General features: G+C 49.8%; 1 protein-coding gene across 4 annotated transcripts; it reads right to left on the minus strand.

The window, feature by feature from the left end:
- Positions 1-339: 339 nt before the first annotated feature.
- Positions 340-20,762, minus strand: THTPA (thiamine triphosphatase). 4 transcript variants are annotated; one of them, XM_032238483.1, is made up of 3 exons: positions 20,542-20,762; positions 2,439-3,048; positions 340-619 (listed from the first exon to the last, which is right to left on the minus strand). In XM_032238483.1, the coding sequence occupies exons 1-3, from the start codon at positions 20,575-20,577 to the stop codon at positions 477-479; spliced, it is 789 nt and encodes a 262-aa protein (XP_032094374.1). In that variant the 5' UTR covers positions 20,578-20,762; the 3' UTR covers positions 340-476. The 4 variants fall into 4 exon arrangements, with proteins under 4 accessions (XP_032094374.1, XP_032094375.1, XP_032094373.1 ...); XM_032238484.1 differs by having other exon boundaries at positions 2,439-3,053; positions 20,542-20,743; XM_032238482.1 differs by lacking the exon at positions 20,542-20,762 and adding an exon at positions 10,698-10,848 and having other exon boundaries at positions 2,439-3,053.
- Positions 20,763-25,982: the final 5,220 nt, after the last annotated feature.

The following is a 25,982-nucleotide window of genomic DNA, read 5'->3' on the forward strand; positions in this document are numbered from 1 at the left end:
CCAAGGATCGATGATCAGCCAACCAGCCCAAACCCCTCCCCCTTCCAGCCATTGGCTGGCCTGCTGTGACGTCACGTCAGGCTCACGAAATACTGAAGCAGTGTCTCTCAATCGCTTGCCCCCTTTATGATGGCTGGACTTCAACTCCCAGAATTCCCCAGCCCGCACAGCTTTTCCTCGCTCCTCACAAAGCTGGCTGGGGGGAATTCTGGGAGTTGAAGTCCAGCCATCTTGAAGGGGGCAAGCGATTGAGAAACGCGGGTAAATGAAAAGTGACAAGATCCCAACCACCATTTTAAAAAAAAGAAAGAAAGAAAGAAACTATCTTTGCAATATATGTGGAATGAAACGGAGAGTTTATTTGAATTGCACTTTTTAATTTGAAGATGATTTGATTTCATTTAAATCAAATCATTCTGGACTAGCCCATCGTCGGGGAGGTGAAACTTTCTCACCCCATCTTGCTTCTTGCCCCATCAAACTTTTCCATACTGTCCCTCGGTGGTAGTTATCACTTCCCGCACAATTCTAGACTCCATCAAGGCCTGGTAATGGGTAGGTCTGAATCTGTGCAAATACACCAACATCTTGCCAGGAATGGCGGGCGTTTCTTCCAAGCCTAGCAGAGGAAGAAGAAGAAGGGGAAAAAAATAAAAAGAAATTTCTTTCTATTCACAGGCTAGAACAGAGGTGTCAAACGCACGGCCCGCGGGCCGCATCCGGGCCGCCAGGTGCTTAAATCTGGCCCGCGGGGTGGCCTGGAAATATCAAAGGACCGTCCTGTGGTGCCAGCTGAAAACAGGCCACGCGGAGGCCGAAAATTAGTCTCTGCCCTGTTTTCACCAGCAAAGTGCTGCGGGAGGCGTCCATCCTATCTTGTCTCATCTCCCCACCCCGCCCACGGAGAACTGCAATGCTGATCCGGCCCTCAAAAGAAATCCAGTTTGACACCTCTGGGCTAGAACGAAGATTTGAGCAAAATCCCAGGTAGGAATGAATGAATTTGAATTTGAATTTCCTTTATTTGTATGCCGCCCTTTTCCCTGGGGGGACTCAGGGCGGCTCACAATTCAAAAAGGGAGGGGGGGGAGACAAACAGTATTCCAATATGGAAACAATACAACATATTAAAAGAGAGCACAACAGTCACACAATTCGGGTGGGGTTGGAATCTTAACCCCAGGCCAGCCGGGACAGCCAGATCTTCAAAGCGGCGCGGAAGGATTGGAGGGTGGTGAGGGTCCGGATCTCCACGGGGAGTTCGTTCCAGAGGGTCGGAGCAGCCACCGAGAAGGCTCTCCTCCGGGTAGTTGCCAGTTTGCACTGGCTAGTAGATGGAATTCGGAGGAGGCCTAATCGATGCGATCGTATCGGTCTAGTGGAGGTAATTGGCAGTAGGCGGTCTCTCAAATACCCAGGCCCACTACCATGAAGGGCTTTATAGGTGATAAGTAGCACTTGAAGCGCACCCGGAGATCGACAGGCAGCCAGTGCAGCTCGCGGAGGATAGATGTAACGTGGGTGAAGCGAGGTGCACCCACAATCGCTCGCGCGGCCGCATTCTGAACTAGCTGAAGTCACCGAATACTCTTCAAGGGCAGCCCCATGTAGAGCACATTGCAGTATTCCAGCCTAGAGGTCACAAGGGCACGAGTGACTGTTGTGAGAGCCTCCCGGTTCAGGTAGGGGCGCAACTGGTGCACCAGGCGAACCTGGGCAAATGCCCCCCTGGTCACAGCTGACAAATGATGTTCGAAGGTCAGCTGTGGGTCCAGGAGGACTCCCAAGTTGCGAACCCTGTCTGAGGGGCGTATAATTTGACCCCCCCCAGCCTGAGAGATGGAACACTTGGCCAATTCGCGGATGAAACCGGTACCATCTTAAATCTGAAACTTTCCCAAAGTCCTTTTCTTGTGCCGAGAAGGCGTTTAAGCTAAAGATGTCCAATCCTATTTTTTTTTTTAATTGAATTTGATCACATGCTCATATTGTCAGGGTTCCAATTCCAAATAGCATCTGAAAGTAAATCAGAGTCGGAGGCACAAGCTTCCTCAAAGTTCCAAGTTAGGAAGAGAGAGATGTTGGCACATCTGGGAAAACCGGAATCTGAAAGCTTCCTGGTTTTCCCCACCCAGTTGAAAGTTCAAGATCCTGCCCCCACACCCACAAGTCCATCACGTGGCCAAATCTTCCTGGCAGTTCCACCCATCCTGTTCCGGTCAGGTGCAGAGGTGCAGAGAGACAACGGATGACCTTGGCTTTCTAGAAAGAATGTTGTTATGGCTACATAGCATCTAACTCTGTACAATCCCCACCCATCCATTTTCCCACAATAGAAAAAGGCATAGTAGAATAACAGAAAGGGTGGTAGGCCAAAGACCCAAAAGAAAAGATGGCTACAGGCCTGACACAAACCCACAACTGAAAATTAACCTTACCTAGCTGCCTGCAAAACTTCTGAATCTTCTCCAAAGCCCCAGGGATGTCCTCTAACCGTTGGACCATAGTTTCCACCTCGCCCACGGCGTAGCCGAAATCCGCCTCGTCGAGATCCACGTGCAAATCCCCCACCCGGTATTTGTGCCGCGTGGTCACAAAACTAGCAAACATCTCCAAGCCCAGTTCTTCTACTGCTTTGTTCACACAACATCTCCAGTTCTGTCCAGGGTTTCTGCCCAATAAACCACAGAGGCGGGTCACGATATCTTGGGGACACGTCACTTCTCGGTACGGGGTGGCCGTGTGAGATGATCTTGGGTCCCTCGGTGGTCGCCAAATTGGAGCGGACGAATGGTTATCTGTCTCTGCTGCACACGGGCTCTCCTTGCTTCCCACCGCCCCAAGAACTGGGGGACATTTCAACTCCCAGCCCACCCCCTCGCGTTCCCGCAGCCAGTGATCCTCCCACGTCAAGCGCCAATCGGGGACGTCGTAGTAGCTGTCGCGAAAAGAGATGCGGCCTTCCAGGAGGGCCCCCAGCTCGGCTAACTTCTCGATGGTGCTAGGCCCGAAAAGAAACTTCTGTTCCACTTCGATGGCTCCGGACATCTGCCCTGGGGCACAAACACACACAGAGAAAAAAAAAAGGATCCAAAACTGAAAAAAAGAATCCTCGCGATTTTCCCGCCACAAAGTGGATTCTGCTCTTTATGAATTGCTCAGCTCAGATTTCGAAGGTCCGGAACCAAACGTCATTTCTAATGTTGGATTCCCCCTCTTACCAGAGCGAGCCCCCGTGTGGAGTACTGTGAAGCCGTTACCATGGCAATTCCACTGCGCTGCACAGTAGAAGCCATTTTACGGCAGTACAGTAGGAGCCATTTTAAGGCACAACAGGCTGCATCTTAAAAGAACACACACACACACAAACACACACACACACACACACACAAAGAAAGGGTGTTAGAACTGTCTTATCCCCACAGTATTTTTCTCCAGGGAGTAAGTCATGTGTGTGCCAAGTTTGGTTGAAATTGCTCGAGGCGTTCCAGAGTTATGCTGGAATACACACACACACACACACACACACACACACACACACACACACAGCCATTGATGGAGGAGGATGGAAGGAAGGAAGAGAAGGAGGAGGAGAAGAGAGGAAGAGGAGGAGGAGGAAAAGAAGAGGGGGGAGGGGAGGAAGAGGATGGAAGGAAGGAAGAGAAGGAGGAGAAGAGAGGAAGAGGAGGAGGAAGAAAAGAAGAGGGGGGAGGGGAGGAAGAGGAGGGGAGGAAGAGGAGGAGAAGAAGAGGAAGAGGAGGGGAGGAAGAGGAGGGGAAGGAGAAAGAGGAAAAGGAAAAGGAAAAGAAGAAGACGACAACAGAAAGGGAAGGAAGGAAGGAAAGAAAGAAAGATACAAGTTTATGTATTTATATAAGTATATATTTAGAATTTTTACAGGGTTTTGAATTCAAAATGGAGTAGGGGCGTTTAAGTCCCTTTAAGGCTTCAGATTCTCCTCCCAGCAGAATCAGAGTGGGGTATGTTTCTTAAGAGAAGATTGCTTGATTAACAAAAACCATCCTCCACTGCCTTACTCTTTTAAAAACAAAACATTTGCAGCAAAAGCAAAGCCTGGACCGGGAATTTTTTTTTAAAAAAAAATCGGTTTCTAATCTCCCCAAATAGCATTTCCTGTCCTTCTCCTCTCCTTCCTCCCTATTTCAGGAACAGGTCATTTTTCATTTAATGACAACTTTGCTTTCCTTTCTCCACCTGAAGACGCTTCCCTCCCTCCATTTGATGCTCAGAATCAAGGCTGGAGGGGGAGAAATGCAGCGGCCGAACAATTGTGGCCCTTCCCCACGTCGCCAGAGGTGGTATTCAGCCGGTTCGGACTGGTTTGGGTGAACTGGTAGCGGAAATTTTGAGTTGTTCGGAGAACCGGCAAATACCTCTGGCTGGCCGCGCCCTCCTACCCCCCCCCCCTCTGTTGTTCTTTCCTATATTCCTGGTTTTTAGCTCAGCTGATTCGTTCAGCAAAGCACATTGCCCCGCCTCCTCACCAGCGCTGATACCGGTAGGGAAAGATTTGGAATCCCACCACTGCACGTCACGGTTAGTGGAGAATTCGAACCCAGGACTCTGAAGGGGGGGGGGGCTGGCTTTGCCTTGCCACGATTTCAGGAGAAAATCGCCCTTTGAGCTGCGTTTAGGCCGGTAAGTCCTCGACGTACAACCGCAATCGAGCTCAAGACGTCTGTGGCTAAGCAAGAGAGTTATAAGGGAGTTATTTGGGCCCATTTTACGACCTTTCCTGCCAGTTGTTAAGCGAATCGTGGCGGTGGATAAGTTAGTCACCCGGTTGTTAAGCGAATCGGGCTTTCCCCATTGAATTGGCTCGCCTGGAGGTCGCAAAAAGGGATCACGTGACCCTCAGGACACTGCAACCGTCGTAAATGCGAGTCGGTGGCTGAATTTTGATCATGTGATGTTGCAAGTGTGAAAAGCGGCCCGAAGTCACTATTCAGCGCTGATGTAACTTCGAACAGTCACGAAACAAATGGTGGTTAAGTCTACCTTGTACAAGCGAATGAAGCACAAACTATGGTTTGTCAGCTATATCTCCCCTAATGCAGGTCAGGGGGAAACCATAACTTTCCTGGCTTTTAGGATCTGGGCTAGCAAATCCCCAGGATCTTAAAGCAAAGGAATTCCTCGCCTTCACTGCTGCCATCTAGTGTTCCCGGGGATGTTTGCAACTGGCACCTTCGCTTCCATTGCCCGCATGTGGTTTCGTTGCATGGCAATTCTGCACCTGGCACCTTCATGGGCAATGCATGCTCGTGGCTCACCGCAGGGCTTCGTTTTATTTATTTATTAATTAGACTTCTATACCGCTTCATAGGGCTTTCAGCCCTCTCTAAGCGGTTTACAGAGTCAGCATATCGCCCCCACAGTCTGGGTCCTCATTTCACCCACCTCGGAAGGATGGAAGGCTGAGTCAACCCTGAGCAGGTGAGATTTGAACCGCCGAACTGCAGATCACAGTCAGCTAAAGTGGCCTGCAGTACTGCACCCTAACCACTGCGCCACCTCAGCTCAGTGATAAATAATATAATGCGAGATTATAGATGAGAGATATAGATGGATGATAGATATAGACAGATAGAGATGATATATAGATATAGATAGATGGGATAGATAGATAGATAGATAGATAGATAGATAGATAGATAGATAGATAGATAGATAGATAGATAGATAGATAGATAGATGATAGATAGATGATAGATAGATAGAGATAGATAGATAGATAGATAGATAGATAGATAGATAGATAGATAGATAGATAGATACATAGATGATATAGAGATAGATAGATAGATAGAGATAGATAGATGATAGATATAGATGATAGATGATAGAGATAGAGATAGATAGATAGATAGATGATAGATAGATAGATAGATATAGATGATAGATATAGATGATAGCAGTTAGCAGTTAGACTTACATACCGCTTCATAGGTGGTTGAGGGGACCAGAGACACGGGAGAGGGTCGGGGTATTGCGGTCGTAACAGGGAGAGGCAGATACGGCGGGGACTTTAGGGCAGGCCATTACCGGGGAAGGAGGGTTCGCTACATTACAGAGATCCCTCCTTCCGGCCCTAGGAGTCCCACTCCAAGACCAGATGGCGCAAGCAGTCAGGACCCTGGTCTCAGGCTGTTGTCGCTAAATGCCAGGTCTGTTGTACATAAAGCTCCTCTCGTCCGGGACTTAATTTTAGACGAGAGGGCAGACCTGGCATGTATTACTGAAACCTGGCTGGGCCCAGAGGGAGGAGTCCCCCTTGTAGAGCTGTGCCCAGAAGGATTTCAGGTGCTGCATCAGCCGAGAGCCCAGGGAAGGGGTGGGGGTGTGGCCGCTGTTATCCGAGAGTCGTTAGCTCCTCGTAGGGTCCCTGCTCCGGAGATTGTCGGGTGTGAGTCTTTGCTGTTAAAGTTGGACCTCAAGGGTCAAGTGGGTCTGCTGCTAACGTACCTGCCTCCCAACAGCGTTGCAGCAGCCCTCCCCTCGCTCCTCGAGTCGGTAGCCGAGCTGGCAATTGAGTTCCCTAGGTTGATGGTCCTGGGGGACTTTAATTTGCCGTCGCTCGGTGAAAACTCTGATGGGGTGCAGGAGTTCATGGCTTCCATGACAGCCATGGGCTTGACCCAAGTAATTCGGGGCCCAACCCATTCAGCGGGACACATGCTTGACCTCGTATTTCTCTCGGAGCAGTGGATTTGTGATCTTGGTCTGAGGGGGAGTGACATCATACCCCTGTCGTGGTCAGACCATTGCCTACTGAGGCTCGACTTCCGGAGGCCAAACCCCCACTGTAGGGAGGAGGAACCGACCAGGTGGTTCCGCCCCAGGCGTCTTATGGAACCGTCAAGGTTCCAGACAGAGCTTGGGGTTATTCCTGACACTTTCGCCCACAGTCCGGTGGAGACTCTGGCTGCTGCGTGGCACTCGGCAGCGTCGGAGGCCCTCGACCGGATTGCGCCACTGCGGCTCCTCCGAGGCGGCGGATCCCGGAGACCCCCTTGGTTTACCGAGGAACTCCGGGAGATGAAGCGCCGGAGGAGATGCCTAGAGCACCGTTGGAGGTCCGATAAGTCCGAATCGAACCGGGCAATGGTAACCACCTGCACCAGGGAATACACCAGGGCACTTAGGGCAGCAAAAAGATCGCACATAGCCACCCTGGTAGCATCCGCTGAGTCCCGTCCAGCCGCCCTGTTTAGGATAACCCGCTCCCTATTGAACAAAAGGGAGGCGGGGGAACCCTTGCAGGGCAGAGCTGAAGAATATGCCCAATTCTTAGCGGACAAAATTGCTCGGTTTCGGTCGGACTTGGACTCCACCCCTGCAGTTCCAGCCGAGGCGCAAGGGGACCAAGTAGAACAGCCCTGGGTTGAGTTTCAGGACGTTACCCCCGGGGATGTGGACAAGGCCATGAGAGCTGTAAGTACCTCCACCTGCGTCCTGGATCCGTGTCCCTCATGGCTGGTTACTAACTGCAGTGAGGTGACACGAGGCTGGATCCAGGCGGTTGTAACCGCCTCCCTTCGGGAGGGGAACTTCCCCGCCACACTGAAAGCGGCGGTGGTGAGACCCCTCCTGAAGAAACCATCCTTGGATCCAGCTGTTCTTAATAGCTATCGTCCAGTCTCCAACCTTCCCTTTCTGGGGAAGGTTGTTGAGAAGGTGGTGGCCTTCCAGCTCCAACGGTCCTTGGAGGAAGCAAACTACCTAGACCCCTTCCAGTCAGGCTTCAGGCCCGGTTACAGCACAGAAACCGCTTTGGTCGCATTGATGGATGATCTCTGGAGAGCCAGAGATGAAGGACGTTCCTCCATCCTGGTCCTCCTTGACCTCTCAGCGGCTTTCGATACCATCGACCATGGTATCCTTCTGCGACGACTGCGGGAGGTGGGAGTGGGAGGCACCGTGCTACGGTGGTTCTCCTCCTACCTCTCGGACAGGTCACAGTCGGTGTTAGTGGGGGGGCAGAGATCGTCCCCTAGGCCCCTAAATTATGGGGTGCCTCAGGGCTCGGTCTTATCCCCCCTACTATTCAACATCTACATGAAACCGCTGGGAGAGATCATCCGCAGGCACGGGATTAGATACCATCAATATGCGGACGATACTCAATTGTATCTGTCCGCCCCGTGCCAACTCAATGAAGCGGTAGACGTGATGAGCCGGGGCCTTGAGGCCGTTATGGACTGGATGAGGGTTAACAAGCTTGTGCTCAACCCAGAAAAGACCGAGTGGCTGTTGTGTTTCCCTCCCAAAGATTTGGCTGCTATTCCACCACTCAGGCTGGGGGGTCAAATTTTATACCCCTCAGAGAGGGTTCGCAACTTGGGAGTCCTCCTGGATCCACAGCTGTCATTTGACCACCACTTGACGGCTGTGACCAGGGGGGCATTCGCCCAGGTTCGCCTGGTGCGCCAGTTGCGACCCTACCTGAATCGGGAGGCTCTCACAACAGTCACTCGGGCCCTTGTGACCTCTAGGCTGGAATACTGCAATGTGCTCTACATGGGGCTGCCCTTGAGGAGCATCCGGCGACTTCAGCTAGTGCAGAATGCAGCCGCGCGAGTGATCGCGGGTGCACCCCGATTCACCCGCATTACACCTATCCTCCGCGAGCTGCGCTGGCTACCTGTTGATCTCCGGATGCGCTTCAAGGTGCTATTAATCACCCATAAAGCCCTACATGGCAGTGGATCTGGATACTTGAGAGACCGCCTTCTGCCAATTACATCCCTGCGACCGATAAGATCCCATAGATTAGGCCTCCTCCGTATTCCATCGGCCAGCCAATGTCGGCTGGCAACTACAAGGAGGAGGGCCTTCTCAGCAGTAGCCCCGACCCTTTGGAACGAGCTCCCCGTGGAGATTCGTACCCTCTCCACCGTACAAGCCTTCCGCATAGCCTTGAAGAACTGGCTCGCCCGTCAGGCCTGGGGATAGGATAGTTACCCCTCCCGAATGATGAATGTATGTTGCTTGCTATTTTATTACTTGTTTGTCCTAATGTCTGTATTTCCCCTTCCCAGTTTTTGTGTGAGCCGCCCTGAGTCCCCTCAGGGAACGAACCCACAAATGTATATATGTTATATTTATGCTGATAAATAAATAAATAAATAAAGGGAGACTAGTATAGATCTATTTCAAGCTATTTAGCTCTCATCAGCTAGCCATACCCAAGTTTGGGAATCGAACCTGTGCTCCATTGCCTCCCAGGCAGGGAGTTAACCATTTGAGCTACAGAGAACGACTCCTTATCAGCCAGCCAGGGTGGGAGGTATATACTTAAAGTCACAACCCCTTGTCGATAGATAGATAGATAGATAGATAGATAGATAGATAGATAGATAGATAGATAGATAGATAGATAGATGATAGATAGATGATAGATAGATAGAGATAGATAGATAGATAGATAGACACATAGATGATATAGAGATAGATATAGAGATAGAGATAGATAGATGATAGATATAGATGATAGATGATATAGATAGATATAGATAGATAGATAGATAGATAGATAGATAGATAGATAGATAGATAGATAGATACATAGATAGATACATACATATACATAGATATAGATGATAGATAGAGATAGAGATAGATAGATAGATAGATAGATATAGATGATAATGATAGATAGATAGATAGATAGATAGGTATAGATAGATAGATAGATAGATAGATAGATAGATAGATAGATAGATAGATAGATAGATAGATGATAGATAGATATAGATGATAGATATATAGATGATAGCAGTTAGCAGTTAGACTTATATACCGCTTCATAGGGCTTTCAGCCCTCTCTAAGCGGTTTACAGAGTCAGCATATCGCCCCCACAGTCTGGGTCCTCATTTTACCCACCTCGGAAGGATGGAAGGCTGAGTCAACCTTGAGCCGGTGAGATTTGAACCGCTGAACTGCAGATCACAGTCAGCTAAAGTGGCCTGCAGTACTGCACCCTAACCACTGCGCCACCTCGGCTCTTTTTTGCACCTGGCACCTTCTTGTGCATTGCACCTTCGTGCTTTGTTGCACACCAGTTTTGCCCCTGGCACCTTCCTCCTACATTCCACATTCGTGGTTCGTTGCACACCAGTTTTGCCCCTGGCACTGTGGGAAGTTATCAGCACCTTCTCGTGCATTGCACATTTGTGGGTTCGTTGCACACCAGTTTTGCCCCTGGCACCTTCCCGTGCATTGCATCTTTATCGTTTAACTGCATGGCTGTTTTGCACCTGGCACACCTGGGTGCATGGCATGTGCCTGGTTCATTGCACACCACACGCTCCTGATTCACCGCACGCGTTTGGCACCTGGCATCTTCACGGGCACTGCAACGCTCGTGATGCACCGCACGCGTTTTGCCCCTGGGGCATTGCACACGCGTGGGTTTACTGCAAGGCACTTTTGCACCCGGGGCCTTCGCGTGCAATGCACGTCGGTGGTTCATTTGCACGGCTAAAGCCTTAACAGGCAGCCAAAAAGCCAGCGCAGCCAAGCCTGGGAAATGTGGGGGGTGGGAGATTGGAATGAGATTTTTGGGGGGGGGGAGTTTGGATTTAACTTAATCCGGATTAATTGCACTCCTGCCCGTTGCTCCGACTCCGCCCCGGCCCCTTCCCCCTCTCCCTATAGCAGGCTACTCACTGACCTTCCCCCGGCTGGAGATCCGCTTGGCGAGCACAGCCCCGCTCCATCTTTTGCCTTGTACGGGGTCTGTGTGTGTGTCGAAGACTACAACTCCCAGCCTCCTTTGCAAAGGACCCTGTTATGCAAAGCTTTGGGAACAAAGGAGGACGACTTCGATTCCCGTCCGGATGTCCAAATGCGGGCGCAACGGGGGACAGGAAAGGCCGCTGCACAAAAGGGCCCAGAGCCGCGCAAAGGCTCTCGGGAGTCGTAGTTTTTTCCCCATACTTTCCCCAGCTTCCCTCCTCCCTTTAATTTTGCTCCTCTCTGGCTCGGTCTATTTTTTTTATATCTCTCCCCCCATGTGACTGTCTCGCTCCCTCGCTCCCCGTTGCCAAGGAAACCGGAAAGCTGCAATTAAGAGCGACGGGGGGGGGGGGGAGAGGGTGCATTCCCAACCCGGGAGATATTGGGGCGGGGGGGGGAGACAAATAGACCCAGGTTTAACTCCTTGCAAGCCAACATTCCCAGGGTGGGGAGGGGGACAGCAAGATTTCCCCCCCAATTCTCCCCCCTTCTTCCCTATATATTGGGGAGGGGGAGTTATAGAGGGGGGGGAGGCATGCACAAGACGGAATCACGCGTGGAAACAGCCCCCCCCCTGGGAAATTTCTCCCCATCCTAAGAACGTGTTTATTTTATTTTGCAAATGAATGAAATTAAATTCGAATCCCCTTCATTTTTGCAAGAACTCTCTTTTGTTTTCTCCCTTGGGGGGGGGGGTGGGAGGGGAAGTGATTTGTGGGCCATCTTCCTTCTAAAATAAATAAACAGCAACAGAGTGGGAAGGGACCCTGGAGGTCATCCAGTCTGACCCCCTGCTAAATTCAAACCCCCTTCATTTTTTGCAAGAACACTCTGTTTTCCTGGGGGAGTGGGGAGGGGAAGTGATTTGGGAGGGAGGGAGGAAGGGAGGGGCAGGGCAATCATCCTAAAATAAATAAACAGCAACAGAGTGGGAAGGGACCTTGGAGGTCATCCAGTCTGACCCCCTGCTAAATTCAAATCCTCTTCACTTTTGCAAGAACACTCTGTTTTCCTGGGGGAGTGGGGAAGGGAAGTGATTTGGGAGGGAGGGAAGAAGGGGGAAGGCAATCTTCCTTCTAGGATAAATAAACAGCAACAGAGTGGGAAGGGACCTTGGAGGTCATCCAGTCTGACCCCCTGCTAAATTCAAATCCCCTTCATTTTTTGCAAGAACTGTTTTCCTGGAGGAGGGGGGAAGGGAAGTGATTTGGGAGGGAGGGAAGAAGGGGGAGGGCAATCTTCCTTCTAGGATAAATACCAGCAACAGTGGGAAGGGACCTTGGAGGTCATCCAGTCTGACCCCCCCTGCTAAATTCAAATCCCCTTCACTTTTGCAAGAACTCTCTGTTTTCCTGGGGGAGGGGGGAAGGGAAGCGATTTGGGAGGGAGAGAAGAAGGGGGAGGGCAATCTTCCTTCTTGGATAAATAAACAGCAACAGTGGGAAGGGATCCTGGAGGTCATCCAGTCTGACCCACTGCTAAATTCAAATCCCCTTCATTTTTTGCAAGAACTCTGTTTTCCTGGGGGAGGGGGGAGGGGAAGTGATTGGGGGGGAGAGAAGAAGGGGGAGAGCGATCTTTCTTCTAGGATAAATAAACAGCAACAGTGGGAAGGGACCTTGGAGGTCATCCAGTCTGACCCCCTGCTAAATTCAAATCCCCTTCATTTTTTGCAAGAACTGTTTTCCTGGGGGAGGGGGGAAGGGAAGTAATTTGGGAGGGAGAGAAGAAGGGGGAGGGCAATCTTCCTTCTAGGATAAATAAACAGCAACAGTGGGAAGGGACCTTGGAGGTCATCCAGTCTGACCCCCTGCTAAATTCAAATCCCCTTCATTTTTTGCAAGAACACTCTGTTTTCCTGGGGGAGGGGAAGTGATTTGGGGAGGAGGGAAGAAGAGGGAGAGCAATCGTCCTTCTCGGATAAATAAAAAGCAACAGTGAGAAGGGACCTTGGAGGTCATCCAGTCTGACCCCACTGCTCACGCAGGAGAACCTGTTCTAGGGATTCGAACTGCCGAACTAACGACCTTTCTGATCGACGAGCTCAGAGTCTTAGCCACTGAGCCACCTAGTCAGGGACTGTCATCATCATCATCATCATCATCATGATGATAATAACAACAGGCAGCATTTTTTTTATAGATTGCAACTTTAAAAATAAATTAATCAATAAACCTAACCTGTGTTCTGCCATTTGGATGGGTGTGTATGTGTGAAAAAAATCCCTTTCTCTGCAGTTTTTCGGCTTTCTGCTCTCTTTATAACCCCCTCTGTGGTGTAGTCCTTGAGTTACGGCCACCCCGGAGCCCAAAATGCACGTTCAGTGAGAATGGGTTGAGTTGTGTCTCGTTTTACGACCTTTTCTGGCTGCCGGTGGATAAGTGAGTAAGCCAGTCGTTAAGTGAATCTGGCTTCCCCACCCATGTTGATTTGGCTCATCAGAAGGTCGCGGGGAAAAAGGGGGATCGTGTGACGACCCAGGGACGTTTGCAACCGTCGTTAAATGTGAGACGGTTGTCATGCGGCAGAATTATGGTCATGTGACATGGGGAGGCCACTACGGTCGGAAGTGTGAAACACCGTCGCGGGTCAAGTTTAACAGTGCCGTTGTTAACTTCAAACAGTCGCTGACTTCAAACAGTCACTGAGTGAACTGTTGTAAGTCAAGGACTACAAACAAGTAGATTACAGAACAGAAATTCAGCCACCGTCGTAAGTGTGAACCAGGGTCCGAGCATCTGACTTTTGATCCCGTCAACATGGAGATGTGGGAAAGGTTGTAACTCTGAAAAACCGTCCCTAAGCCACTTTTTCTTTCAGTGCCGTTGCAACTCCAAATGGTCAGTAAATGAACTATTGTAAGTCAAGGACCAAATGTTGGCCCACGGCTGGGACAGGAAACTCCTGTTTCCTGCATTCACCCTGGGAGGTGTGGGAGAGAATACCCGTGGCTCCATTTCCTGGACTGCTAAGCCAAGACTGAGAAAATGCAGCTGGTCCTCGACCTACGACCAAAATGGAGATCAACATTTCCATCGCTAAGCGAAGCGGTGGTTAAGGGAGTCGTATACTGCATCTGCTTCCCTGCCCGAGCCCTAGTAACTGATCTCCTCCTTTCCAATGCAATTATAGATAGTCCTTGATTTAATGACCGCAATGGAGACTGGAATTCCCATCGCTAAGCGAGGCAGTCATTAAAGGAATCATACCTGATTTTTCCAACCATGGTTGTTAAGCGAATCAAATGGTTGTTCAATTAACCCGACTTCTCCGTTCGTTGTACAAATGTGGATCATACAAGAACCAGTGATAAGCAGAAGAAATTCAGCCGGTTCGGACTGGTTCGCCCCCCCACTCTATGCCATCCTATTTAGGCACATTTTCAAGCCGTGCGCATGTGTGCAAGCCGTGGGCGCAATCAAAGTGCATGCCACAGAAGGCTGAGCACATGTGTGGACGGGGCCCGTGCCCTCACATTTGCGAACTGGTAGGGAAAGTAAGCGAATACCACTCCTGGTTGTGAGTTATTTTTTTGCAGTGTAACTTCATATGGTCGCTAAGCGAATACTTGTAAATCAAGGACTACCTGAGTTCAATGAATTCATTCCGAAATAAATGGTTGTAACTTGAGGACTACCTAAAATCGATGAATTCATTCCTAAATAAACGGTTGTAAATTGAGAACTACCTAAAATCGATTCATTCACCCCTAAATAAAAGGTTGTAAATTGAGGACTACCTAAAATCGATGAATTCATTCCTAAATAAACGGTTGTAAATTGAGGACTACCTAAAATCGATGAATTCATTCCTAAATAAACGGTTGTAAAGTGAGGACTACCTAAAATCAATGAATTCATTCCTAAATAAACGGTTGTAAATTGAGGATGACCTAAAATCGATGAATTCATTCCTAAATAAAAGGTTGTAACTTGAGGACTACCTAAAATCAATGAATTCATTCCTAAATAAACGGTTGTAAATTGAGGACTACCTATAATCGATGAATTCATTCCTAAATAAACGGTTGTAAATTGAGGACTACCTAAAATCCATGAATTCATTCCTAAATAAAAGGTTGTAAATTGAGGACTACCTAAAATCCATGAATTCATTCCTAAATAAACGGTTGTAAATTGAGGACTACCTAAAATCGATGAATTCATTCCTAAATAAATGGTTGTAACTTGAGGACTACCTAAAATCGATGAATTCATTCCTAAATAAAAGGTTGTAAATTGAGGACTACCTAAAATCGATGAATTCATTCCTAAATAAACGGTTGTAAATTGAGGACTACCTAAAATCCATGAATTCATTCCTAAATAAAAGGTTGTAAATTGAGGACTACCTAAAATCCATGAATTCATTCCTAAATAAACGGTTGTAAATTGAGGACTACCTAAAATCGATGAATTCATTCCTAAATAAATGGTTGTAACTTGAGGACTACCTATAATCGATGAATTCATTCCTAAATAAAAGGTTGTAAATTGAGGACTACCTAAAATCGATGAATTCATTCCTAAATAAACGGTTGTAAATTGAGGACTACCTAAAATCCATGAATTCATTCCTAAATAAACGGTTGTAAATTGAGGACTACCTAAAATCCATGAATTCATTCCTAAATAAACGGTTGTAACTTGAGGACTACCTAAAATCGATGTTCATTCCTAAATAAAAGGTTGTAAATTGAGGACTCCCTAAAATCAATGAATTCGTCCCGAAATCAACCGTGGCAATTTGAGGACTATCTGCAATCGATGAATTCATCCCCAAATAAACGTTTTATATTTATTGGGGGGGGGGGGCTGCCTCAAATCGATGAATTCATCCCTAAATCAACGACGATATATGAAGGACGGCCTCCAATCTATTAATTCATTCCGAAACGGTCGCTGTTCCGAGGACGACCGGCGATCAATTCATCCCCAAATAATGTAGATGGAGGGCTCCCTAGACGGTCGCAAAGGCGAGGACGATCCGCCACGGATCCGCTCATCCCCTCAAAACGTTCGTCTCGCAAATCGATTCCTTCCTCCCTCAACGGTCGCAATGCGAGGACCGTCTCCCAAGAAGGCGAATCCCTCCCCTAGATAAGCTCTTGTCAATCAGGGGCTCCCCCTGGCATCGATTGAGCTAAACTCCCCCCCCCCTTTGAAAAAGAAAGACTCGCAGTTCGAGGCTTTCCCCTTAACGGGAGTGGAAAATCAATGGAGTTCCCGAGGAGGAGGAGGAGGAGGAGGAAGAGGAGGAGGAGGAGGATGAAGATGAGGAGGAGGAGGATGAGGAGGAGGAGGAGGAGGAAGAGGAGGAGGAGGAGGAGGAGGAGGAGGAGGAGGAGGAAGATGATGAGGAGGAGGAGGATGAAGGAGGAGGAGGAGGATGAAGAGGAGGAGGAGGAGGAGGAGGAGGAGGAGGAGGATGAAGGAGGAGGAGGAGGAGGATGAAGGAGGAGGAGGAGGAGGAGGAAGAGGAGGAGGAGGAGGATGAAGGAGGAGGAGGAGGAGGAGGAAGAGGAGGAGGAGGAGGAGGAGGAGGAGGAAGAGGAGGAGGATGAAGGAGGAGGAGGAGGAGGATGAAGGAGGAGGAGGAGGAGGAGGATGAAGAGGAGGAGGAGGAGGAAGAGGAGGAGGAGGAGGAGGAGGAGGAGGAAGAGGAGGAGGAAGAGGAGGAGGAGGAGGAGGAGGAGGAAGAGGAGGAGGAGGAGGAGGAGGAGGAGGATGAAGAGGAGGAGGAGGAGGAGGAGGAAGAGGAGGAGGAGGAGAATGAAGGAGGAGGAGGAGGAGGAGGAAGAGGAGGAGGAGGAGGATGAAGGAGGAGGAGGAGGAGGATGAAGATAGCAATAGCAATAGCAGTTAGACTTATATACTGCTTCATGGGGCTTTCAGCCCTCTCTAAGCGGTTTACAGAGTCAGCATATTGCCCCCAACAACAATCCAGGTCCTCATTTCACCCACCTCGGAAGGATGGAAGGCTGAGTCAACCCTGAGCCGGTGAGATTTGAACCGCTGAACTGCTGATCTAGCAGTAGCCTGCAGTGCTGCATTTAACCACTGCGCCACCTTGGCTCATCAATGAAGATGAGGAGGAGGAGGAGGAGGAGGAGGATGAAGAGGAGAAGGAGGAGGAGGAGGAGGAGGATGAAGAGGAGGAGGAGGAGGATGAAGAGGAGAAGGAGGAGGAGGAGGAGGAGGAGGAGGAGGATGAAGAGGAGGAGGAGGAGGAGGAGGAGGATGAAGAGGAGAAGGAGGAGGAAGAGGAGGAGGAGGAGGAAGAGGAGGAGGAGGAGGAGGAGGAGGAGGAGGAGGAGGAGGAGGATGAAGAGGAGGAGGAGGAGGAGGAGGAGGAGGAGGATGATGAAGAGGAGGAGGAGGAGGATGAAGAGGAGGAGGAGGAGGAGGATGAAGAGGAGGAGGAGGAGGAGGAGGATGAAGAGGAGGAGGAGGATGAAGAGGAGGAGGAGGAGGAGGAGGGTGGGCTCCGGCCAGGCACCACCTTAAGACTGCATTTCCCATCCTGCCTTTAAAACCCACAGCGCACCTGCCGAGGAGTGGCTTCCTTGGCACTGGGGAGAGGTGGGTGTGTGTGTGAATGGGTGCGCGCAAGCTGGGCCCGCGGGGGCGCGCCTCTGTGTGTGTGTACGCGCGCGCGCGTGTCTGTGTGTGCAAGGAGGAAGGGAGGGAGGCAGGCGCGAGGGAGGGAGGGAGGAGGGAGGGAGAGAGAGAGAGAGAGAGAGAGGCGGAGGGCTGAATTGATTATTCCATTGTGTTGGAAGGCAGCCGCCAGGTCCGCGGAGCGAGGGAACGAGGCAGGCTGGGAGGCGGACGAGTGTAAATCAATGGGGAAGCCCCGGCGCGGCGAACCTCATCGATTTTTGCCTGCCTGAAAGCCGAGGCGAGCCAAGGAAGCGGCGGCGGGGAGAGAGAGAGAGAGAGAGAGAGAGAGAGAGAGAGAGAGAGAGAAAAGGGAAGCCAGCCCGAGCCGAAGAGCCCCGAGCTGCGCTGACGAACCCAGCTTGCTTGCGCCCCCTCCTCACCAAGCCCACCGCCCACCCCGGCGGCCCCAGGAACGTCAGCGGCGCCTGCTGGTCCCCGCTCTCTTCCAGCGGAGGTGTAAGTGGCATCGATTTCCTATCCTTCCAGCCCTGCCAGCCAGCCAAGGCAGCCAGCTAGAGGAGGAGGAGGAGGAGGAGGAGGAGGAGGAATAGAGGGAAGGAGGAGGAGGAGGAGGAGAGCGGGATGGGCAGAGCGAGGCAGCCAGGAAGAGGAGGGGAGCCAACAGAGCTCCAACCTCAACAGCTGCCGGCTTGCCACCTCTGGCAGTCGGGCAAAGGGAGGATGGCAGTGTGGGGGGGAGAGAAAGGGAAAGCCGGAAGAAGAGGAAGGGAGAAGAAGAGGGAAGAATAGAGGGAAGGAAGGAGGAGGAGAGCGGGATGGGCAGAGCGAGACAGCCAGGAAGAGGAGGGGAACCAACTAGGAGCCTCTGCCTGCCTGTGCCCACCGGTGCCCAGGCAGCCGGGGAGGCGAATGCGGGAGAAAGGAAAAGCCGGAAGAGGAGGAAGGGAAGAAGGGAAGGGAGAAGAAAAAGAGGAGGAGGAAGGGGAAGAATAGAGGGAAGGAGGAGAGGAAGAGGAGGGGAGCGAACAGGAGCAGTAGCTGCAGACTCTGCCTGCCTGGCAATGCCCACCGCTGCCAGCCTCTGCGAGGCACCCAAGGCAGCTGGGGGTAGGGGGGCTTGTCATCCGGGCAAAGGGAGAATGTGAGTGCTGCAAAGAAAGGAAAAGCCGGAAGAGAAGGAAGGAAGGAAAGAAGGAAGGGAGAAGAAGAGGGGGAGGAAAGGAAAGAATAGGGGAGGCAGGTGGAGAAATGATGCCCCCCCCCTTACCCGGAGCCAGCCAAGGGGATAAATGAATGCGGGGGTGGAGGGGGGAAGGGGCGGCGGAGGGAGCTGGGGAGGCAGGCGGGCGGACGGGAGAGGGTGAATGGAAGGAAGGAAGGAAGGAAGGAAGGAGAAAGGCAGGAAGGAAAAAGGGTGTAAGGAAGGAGGAAGGGAGAAAAGGAAGAAGGAAGGAAGGAGAAAAGGAAGGAAGGGGGGAGAAAGAAAGGGAGGAAGGGAGAAAAGGAAGAAGGAAGGAAGGAGAAAAGGAAGGAAGGGGGGAGAAAGAAAGGGAGGAAGGGAGAAAAGGAAGAAGGAAGGAAGGAGAAAAGGAAGGCAGGAGGGAGAAAGAAAGGGAGGAAGGGAGAAAAGAAGGAAGGAAAAAAGAGGGAGAAGGGAGAGAAACAAGAATGGAAGGAGGGAGGGGAAGGAAGGAAGGAAAAAAGAGGAGGAAGGGAGAGAAACAAGAATGGAAGGAGGGAGGGGAAGAAAGGAAGGAAAAGGGGAGAAGGGAGAGAAACAAGGAAGGAAGGAAGGAAGGAAGGAAGGAAGGAAAGAACAGCTGGGAGCTGCTACTGCTGGGAGCTTCACATCCTACCACGGAGAGACCCTAAGGGGGGGGAGGGAAACAAGGCTCGGGGAGGGGGATCCTGGTGGGCAGCGCCAGGGAAGAAGGCTTGGCAGATGGAGACCCTCGCCGCAAGCGCGGCCGAGAGGGGATGGAGGGTCGCGGATTCAACAGGGACCAGTGGGAGGGCAGGAAAGTGGGGCACCGAATGAAGACTTTGCCAAGGTTTTTGGGGTGGGAGCGCAGCTTCCCTGATTCCCCCCTCCCTCTCCTTTCTCCAGACTCCCAAATCGAGCACCCCCAAGGCCGAAACGGAGCAAGGAAGAGGGGTGTGTGTCCCCAAACGCGTGTGTTATGGGGTACACAGTAGAAGCCCCCCTCCCCATTTCCCCCTCTCCTTCTATTATCCCCGGCCCCATTGCCAGAAACAGGTGGGGGGGCTGCTCCCCTGCCCCCTTTCAGAAGTGGACTTTGCTTCCTCCAACGGCCTGGCTTAACACCCCTCTCCCCAATTTCCAGCCCCCCCACCTCCCAGCTCTTCATGCCCCCCCCCCCCCCCGCCACAGAGAACCCTGGCTCAGCATCACTGATCCCGCTCCTGGCACCAATTGACAACTCCCCGCTACTCCAATTTCTGGCTGGCCTTACTGCCTTCTTACCAGCCTCTCTGGCGGTAGGGGTGGGCCCTGTTCTTCCTTCATTTCCACCACCCCCCCCAACAGCAAACAGACAGGATGATGGAAGGACTGAGAAAGACCTTTGACGGAGGTGTGGATGGGCGGGAGAGGCTCATATTTTCCCCTGCGCGACAGGCTGCCGACACCAGGCTCCCCGTAACAACTCGTTTCATTGATTTTACCATTTTTCTTCTTCCTCTGCCCTTCTCTCCCTCCCTCCCTCCTCTTTTTTTTCTCTCGTTCCCCTTTTCTGACCTCGGCTTCCTCCTCCCTCTCCGGGTTCACCTGGCGAACTTGTCAAGCGGGGGGGGGGGTAGGAGGAGGAACGTCGGAAGGGGAAATCCCCCCCCCTGCTCCAAAAGTTAGCCAAGGATGAGTGCATTTCGTTTGGGCAGGCAACTCTTGAACTCGGCACCCTGGCTTCTCCAGAGGCGAACGAGGTGGATATGTTAGCTCAGGGTTTTTTTTTTTTTGAGGGAGGGGGGCACTTTGGTCAGTCGGGTTTAAATCTGGATACAGTTTGCGCCTCTCCTAAAAATATTGCCCTGTGGAATGGGCACTCTGCACATGCTTGGGGAAACCGTTGACTTTGTGGATTGGGGGGGTGTCTTATTTTCTGCATTCCGAGCGTCGGCAAATGGAAGCGTCCCTACCTGTGTTTTGAGGCCGTCGTACGGAACACGCTGCATTTCCTGCGAAAGTCTTTTGAGAGGGGGGAAAAGGGGGGGAAACTGAGTCAGAGATCCTCTGCTTTTCCTGGATTTTTGAGATCCGGCGAAGGGGTGGAGGATTGTGGGGAGGGGGGGAAGGCCCCGAAAATTGGTGCGTAAAATTGTAACCTTGTGGTTAGTTAGGGATTAAAAAAAAACGTTGACTTCTCCGCCGTGAATCGAGAAAGGTGTTCAAAGCGAGGATGGGAATCCCTCCAGCTGGTTTCCCAATGTGTGTTTTTTCCCCAAAGCAAATTTTGCACAAGGCTAACAATAACAACCCCGAAATAAAATAAACATAAAAACCGGTGCCAGATTTTGCCAGATTCCTGCCGGGTTAATGAAATCTCATTTCCTCCAAATTTTGCAAGGGGGCTTAAAACAAATATGGATTTTGAGCATTGCAGGTTTTCTTGAATTAATAATTCTGGCTACTTGAGGGCGAGGGGGGGGAAGTGTTAAATGAAGCGACCGAAATAAATTTCTCCGGTGGGTAGTTAAACAGCTCTCGGCACAAAAACCTCGATCCTTTTGTCTTCGGTCAGCCGTGCCTTCGCTTTGCACTGTTGTTGTTGTCGTTCCCGCCGGTGAAAGGGTGCCGAAAAGATCCTCTCCTCCCCCCCATCTTCCTGATTCTTTTTTTTTTTAACTGTCTGAAAAAATCTGCTTTATTTTCGAACGGGCCTATTTTCTTTCCCGTACAACGGAAAGGTAGGCTGAGGTCAGAGGGTATACCACATGCCATGATAGCCGCCATACAAAGCGAGCGAGACAATGCGTCCTTTACACAAAGGGGTGTGTGTGTGTGTGTGTGTGTGTGTGTGTGTGTGAGTGTGTGGTGGTGGTGGTGGCTGTGTCACAATTATAGGAAATAATCCCAATTTCCTTCCAAAGGCTGGAGAGATTCAGACAGGGCTAATATTCGAAGTGAGGCCTGGTTGCAAAAAATTCTCGTCCGATTTGTGGTGGTGTTTTTTTTTTTTTTACGGCATTTCGCGGGATCCCATACCGTATTTTCCCGAAAATAAGACAGGGTCTTGTCTTCTTTTGAGCCCCAAAATAAGCGCTTGGCCTTATTTTCAGGGAGGTCTTATTATTTTTGAGGTGCAGGAGACGGCGAGTGTGGTCAACTCATGGCTGCCATATTTTCCAGGAGGGCTTATTTTCAGGGGAGGGCTTATTTTGGCGCATGCGCTCAAAAGCCCAATTGGGCTTATTATCCAGGGGGAGGACTTATTTTTTGGGGAAACAGGGTAATTCCTGGACCGAACATCCGTGGTTTGCTGGCGGGAATGGCTGGGTTTATATTTTCGATTTGTCTCAACTGCTGACCCGTTCGACAGAAATCACCCCGCGATCCGAAACTTCCTCCTGTTTTTTGACAGGTTCACACTGACCCTGTTTTCCCAAAAATAAGACCTCCCCGGATAATAATCCCTTTTGAGCATGTGCTAAAATAAGCCCTCCCCAAAAATATTGCAACACGGGAGCAGCCATGAGGTGACCACGCTTTCCGCCTCCTGCACCCCAAAAATAATAAGACCTCTCCAAAAATAAGGCCAAGCATTTATTTTGAGGGGTCAAAAGAAAATATGACCCTGTCTTATTTTCGGGAAATCACGGTACGAACCAGACGTACGATCCAACTTGATTTTCCAACCGCCAATATTTAATGCCAGGATGAGGGGTGTGTGTAACACCCCCCCTCTTCGAAAGTCATTGAATTGATTAAAAAAAAGACGAGCTTTCTACGCATCGTGTGATACCGATAGGAGAGAGTGTGTGGGTAGCCCGGTTCACCGACAAAAGGGCGAACGACAAAACCGCGCCTGACTAAACCGCGGTGACAAAACCGCGTGTTCTAAAGCGCTCCGACGAATGAGCACTGAGTCGCGCCGACAACAGCGCGGCGACAGAAGCGCGCTGTAAAACTAAACCTAACCCTAAACCTAAACCTAACCCTAAACGTAACGCTAACCCTAAACCTAACCCTAACCCTAACCCTAACACTAAACGTAACACTAACCCTAACCCTAACCCTAAACCTAAACCTAAACCTAAACCTAAACCTAAACCTAACCCTTACCTTAACTTAAATCGCCCTTCTGCCGACACGCTGTTGTAAATCACCCTTCTGTCGACGCGCTGTTATCAACGCGCTGTTGTCGGGGCGTTGATGACGTCGCGGTTTTAATGACGCGGTTTAGTCGGGCGCGGTTTTGTCATTCGCCCTTTTGTCGGGTCACGGGGTAGCTCAGGGTTGAACTGCAGGGTGCTTGATGCTCTCTGAGCTTGGTGGTTTTCTCGCGAGACGTTTCAGGACCAAAGTGGGTAACATCATCAATGCTAGAAGGGAAGGAGGTTTGGAAGGAGGAGGAGGAGGAGGAGAAGTCCTGTAGGTTCTTAGTGCATTCTGAGCTTGGTGGTTTTCTCGTAGACATTTCATCACCCCACATGGGTGACCTCATCAGTGATAGAAGGGAGTGAGGTTTGCAGAGTGGAGGAGAAGGGGAGGAAGAGAAGGCGAAAGGAGGAAGGGGGGCTGTGACTTGGTGCTCTCCGAGCTGGGTGGTTTCCTCGCAGACATTTCCTTACCAAGCTAAGTAACATCCTCAGTGCACCGTACAATGCAAGGAATGGAAGATGTTACTTAGTATGGTCGTACGACATCTGCGAGAAAAAACACCAAGCTCACCGAGCAGCAAGGAGCCCTCCCCGATAATACAGCCTTAACATATGACACCTGGCGGCTTTCAATCCCCGAGTGATGCATGCAGGAGGGGCGATAAAGTGAACCTCCACCCGCCGAGGCAGTCTACCTCCCAATACCAGATTATACGGCCAAAGCATCTCCAGAAAACTGTCGCTACTCCTCTACCAAAGGTGGTATTCGGCCAGTTTGGACCAGTTCACACAAAATGGAAAATCGCGGAAATCCTATTTAGGCATGTTTTTGAGGCCGGACGCATGCGCAGAAGGGGTGCGTGGGCGGGGGGGGGGGGAAACCGGTGGTAACAAAATATGAAACCCACCGCTGTCCGCTACAATAATTTAAACCCTCAAATTATTTTGCTTCCCCCCCCCCCGGATTAAGAATGAGGGATCTGTGGCTTCCCAGATGTTGACGGAAGGAGATCTGTAGCTTTCCAGATGTTGATGGCAAGCAAGATCCCTTTTGCATGCCGGTCTCACCGCCTTCTAAAGCTACGGGGGATTACAGCCCCTGTAATCTCCAGATGGGCATTGTAGTCCTTAACTCCCTTTTGGGAAACAGCCGGCCGAGGAAATCTCATTTTTCACCGTCGACTTTCCGTCAATTCTTGTTCCAACGAACGGCGGAATATTTGAATATCGATTTTCTTTTTTTTCCCCCCCGGCGGAATTGTAATCCGATGTTGTGTTCTTTGGAGCGAGGGAACGGCGGTGAATATTTGTGCCTGTGTCACAGGCTTCATGAACGTGAGAACCTGTTCATCATGCAAAATAAGGGGCAGGGGTCGGATTCAGCCGGTTTGGGACGGTTCGCGCGAACCGGTTCACTCCGATAATTACCGCCTTGCAACTTTACTTACCTGTATCCTCTCTGCTGATTTGTGCGGCCGAGTGGATTGCTGCGGCGGAGCAAGCGATCCCCGAACCGGTTGTTAAATCAGAAGGATCCCACCACTGATTGGAGGAGTAGGGGGATCAAAACATTGCATCACCAATTTGCAAAAACTCTGTCCTCCTTTAACGTAGTTCCTACTTAAGGCCTACACAATAATACTACTAATAAAGAAGGCATTAAAAACTGCACAACAACAAGCACACAACAGCCGCAAGGAAGTGTGGTTCATCCCCTGTGGCTCAACACTTTACGGTGTTGCGGGGGAAAAAAGCTAGAAAAAACAATAACTTAAAAAAAGCCCCCGTGTCTACATGTAGTCCTCAACTTACAACGTTCATGTAGTGATGGTTGAAAGTTACGATGGCACTGAAAAAAAAGGGATTTTTCACGTTTATGACCGAGGAGGAGGCACCTCCAGTGGTCACGTGGTCAAAATTCAGATGCTTGGCAATTGATTCGTAGTTATGACGATCGTAGGATCCCGGGGGTCATGGCGACCTTCCGACAAGCAAAGTCCAGGGAGGAAGCCGGATTCACTTAACGACCGTGTCGCTAACTGAACGACCCCAGGGATTCACTTCTAATGGCGGCAAGAAAGGTCGTAAAACGGGGCAAAGTTCACTTAATGACTGTCTCACTTAGCCACAGAAATGTGGGGACCGAATTGCGGTTGTAAGTTGAGGACTTTTGTAAACCTCAGGAGGAAGCATCATGCAAGTAAAGAGGAAAGCATTAAAAAAAGAGGGGGGGGGAATTGTGATATGATAACACAGGCAGTCCCCGACTTATAAGCATTCTTAGAGTGACCGTTCAACGTTACGACAATGAAAAAAGGAATTTACCGCCTGTCCTCACACTTACAACGGTTGCAGCATCTTTTGTGTGTCCCGTGATCCCCATTTGTGACCTTCCCAGCTGGCTTCTGACATGAAGAGTCAATGGAGGAAGCGTGATTCACTTAGCGACCACTTGATTCTCTTAACGACAGCAGAGATTTGCTTAAGGTGAAAAGAGGTCATTTTAAAACCAGGCGTGACTCACTTAACAACCAACTTGTTTAACAGTGGGAATTCTGATCCTAATTATGGTCATAAGTCCAGGACTACACACACACACACACACACACACACACACACAATGTGTTTGCGTGTGTGTGTATGCATGTGTGTATGTGTGTATCTGGATTCTGGATAGATCTTATTCTCGGAGAATATGTATGTATGTATGTATGTATATTGTATGTATATATGTATATTATTTTTGGAGTATGTATGTATATTATTTTTGGAGAATGTATGTATGTATGTATGTATGTATGTATGTATGTATGTATATTATTTTTGGAGAATGTATGTATATTATTTTTGGAGAATGTATGTATGTATGTATGTATGTATATTGTATGTATGTATGTATATTATTTTTGGAGAATGTATGTATGTATGTATGTATTTATGTATGTATGTATTTATGTATGTATATGATTTTTGGAGAATATATGTATGTATGTATAATGTATGTATGTATGTATGTGTGTATGTATATTATTTTTGGAAAATGTATGTATGTATGTATATTATTTTTGGAGTATGTATGTATATATGTATGTATGTATGTATGTATATTGTATGTATGTATGTATATTATTTTTGGAGAATGTATGTATATATGTATGTATGTATATTATTTTTGGAGTCTGTATGTATATTATTTTTGGAGAATGTATGTATGTATGTATGTATTTATGTATGTATGTATGTATATATTTATGTATGTA

Source organism: Thamnophis elegans, unplaced genomic scaffold (assembly GCF_009769535.1).
Source record: "Thamnophis elegans isolate rThaEle1 unplaced genomic scaffold, rThaEle1.pri scaffold_235_arrow_ctg1, whole genome shotgun sequence".
Taxonomy (NCBI): domain Eukaryota; kingdom Metazoa; phylum Chordata; class Lepidosauria; order Squamata; family Colubridae; genus Thamnophis; species Thamnophis elegans.

Excerpts from the sequence above, each read along its gene's own strand:
- THTPA (XM_032238482.1), bottom strand. The coding sequence starts at position 10,743 with ATGGAGCGGGGCTGTGCTCGCCAAGCGGATCTCCAGCCGGGGGAAG. Across the intron at positions 3,054-10,697 it reads GGATCTCCAGCCGGGGGAAG|GGCAGATGTCCGGAGCCATC; the intron begins GTCAGTGAGTAG and ends TTTGTGCCCCAG. Across the intron at positions 620-2,438 it reads GAAGTTTTGCAGGCAGCTAG|GCTTGGAAGAAACGCCCGCC; the intron begins GTAAGGTTAATT and ends TTCCTCTGCTAG.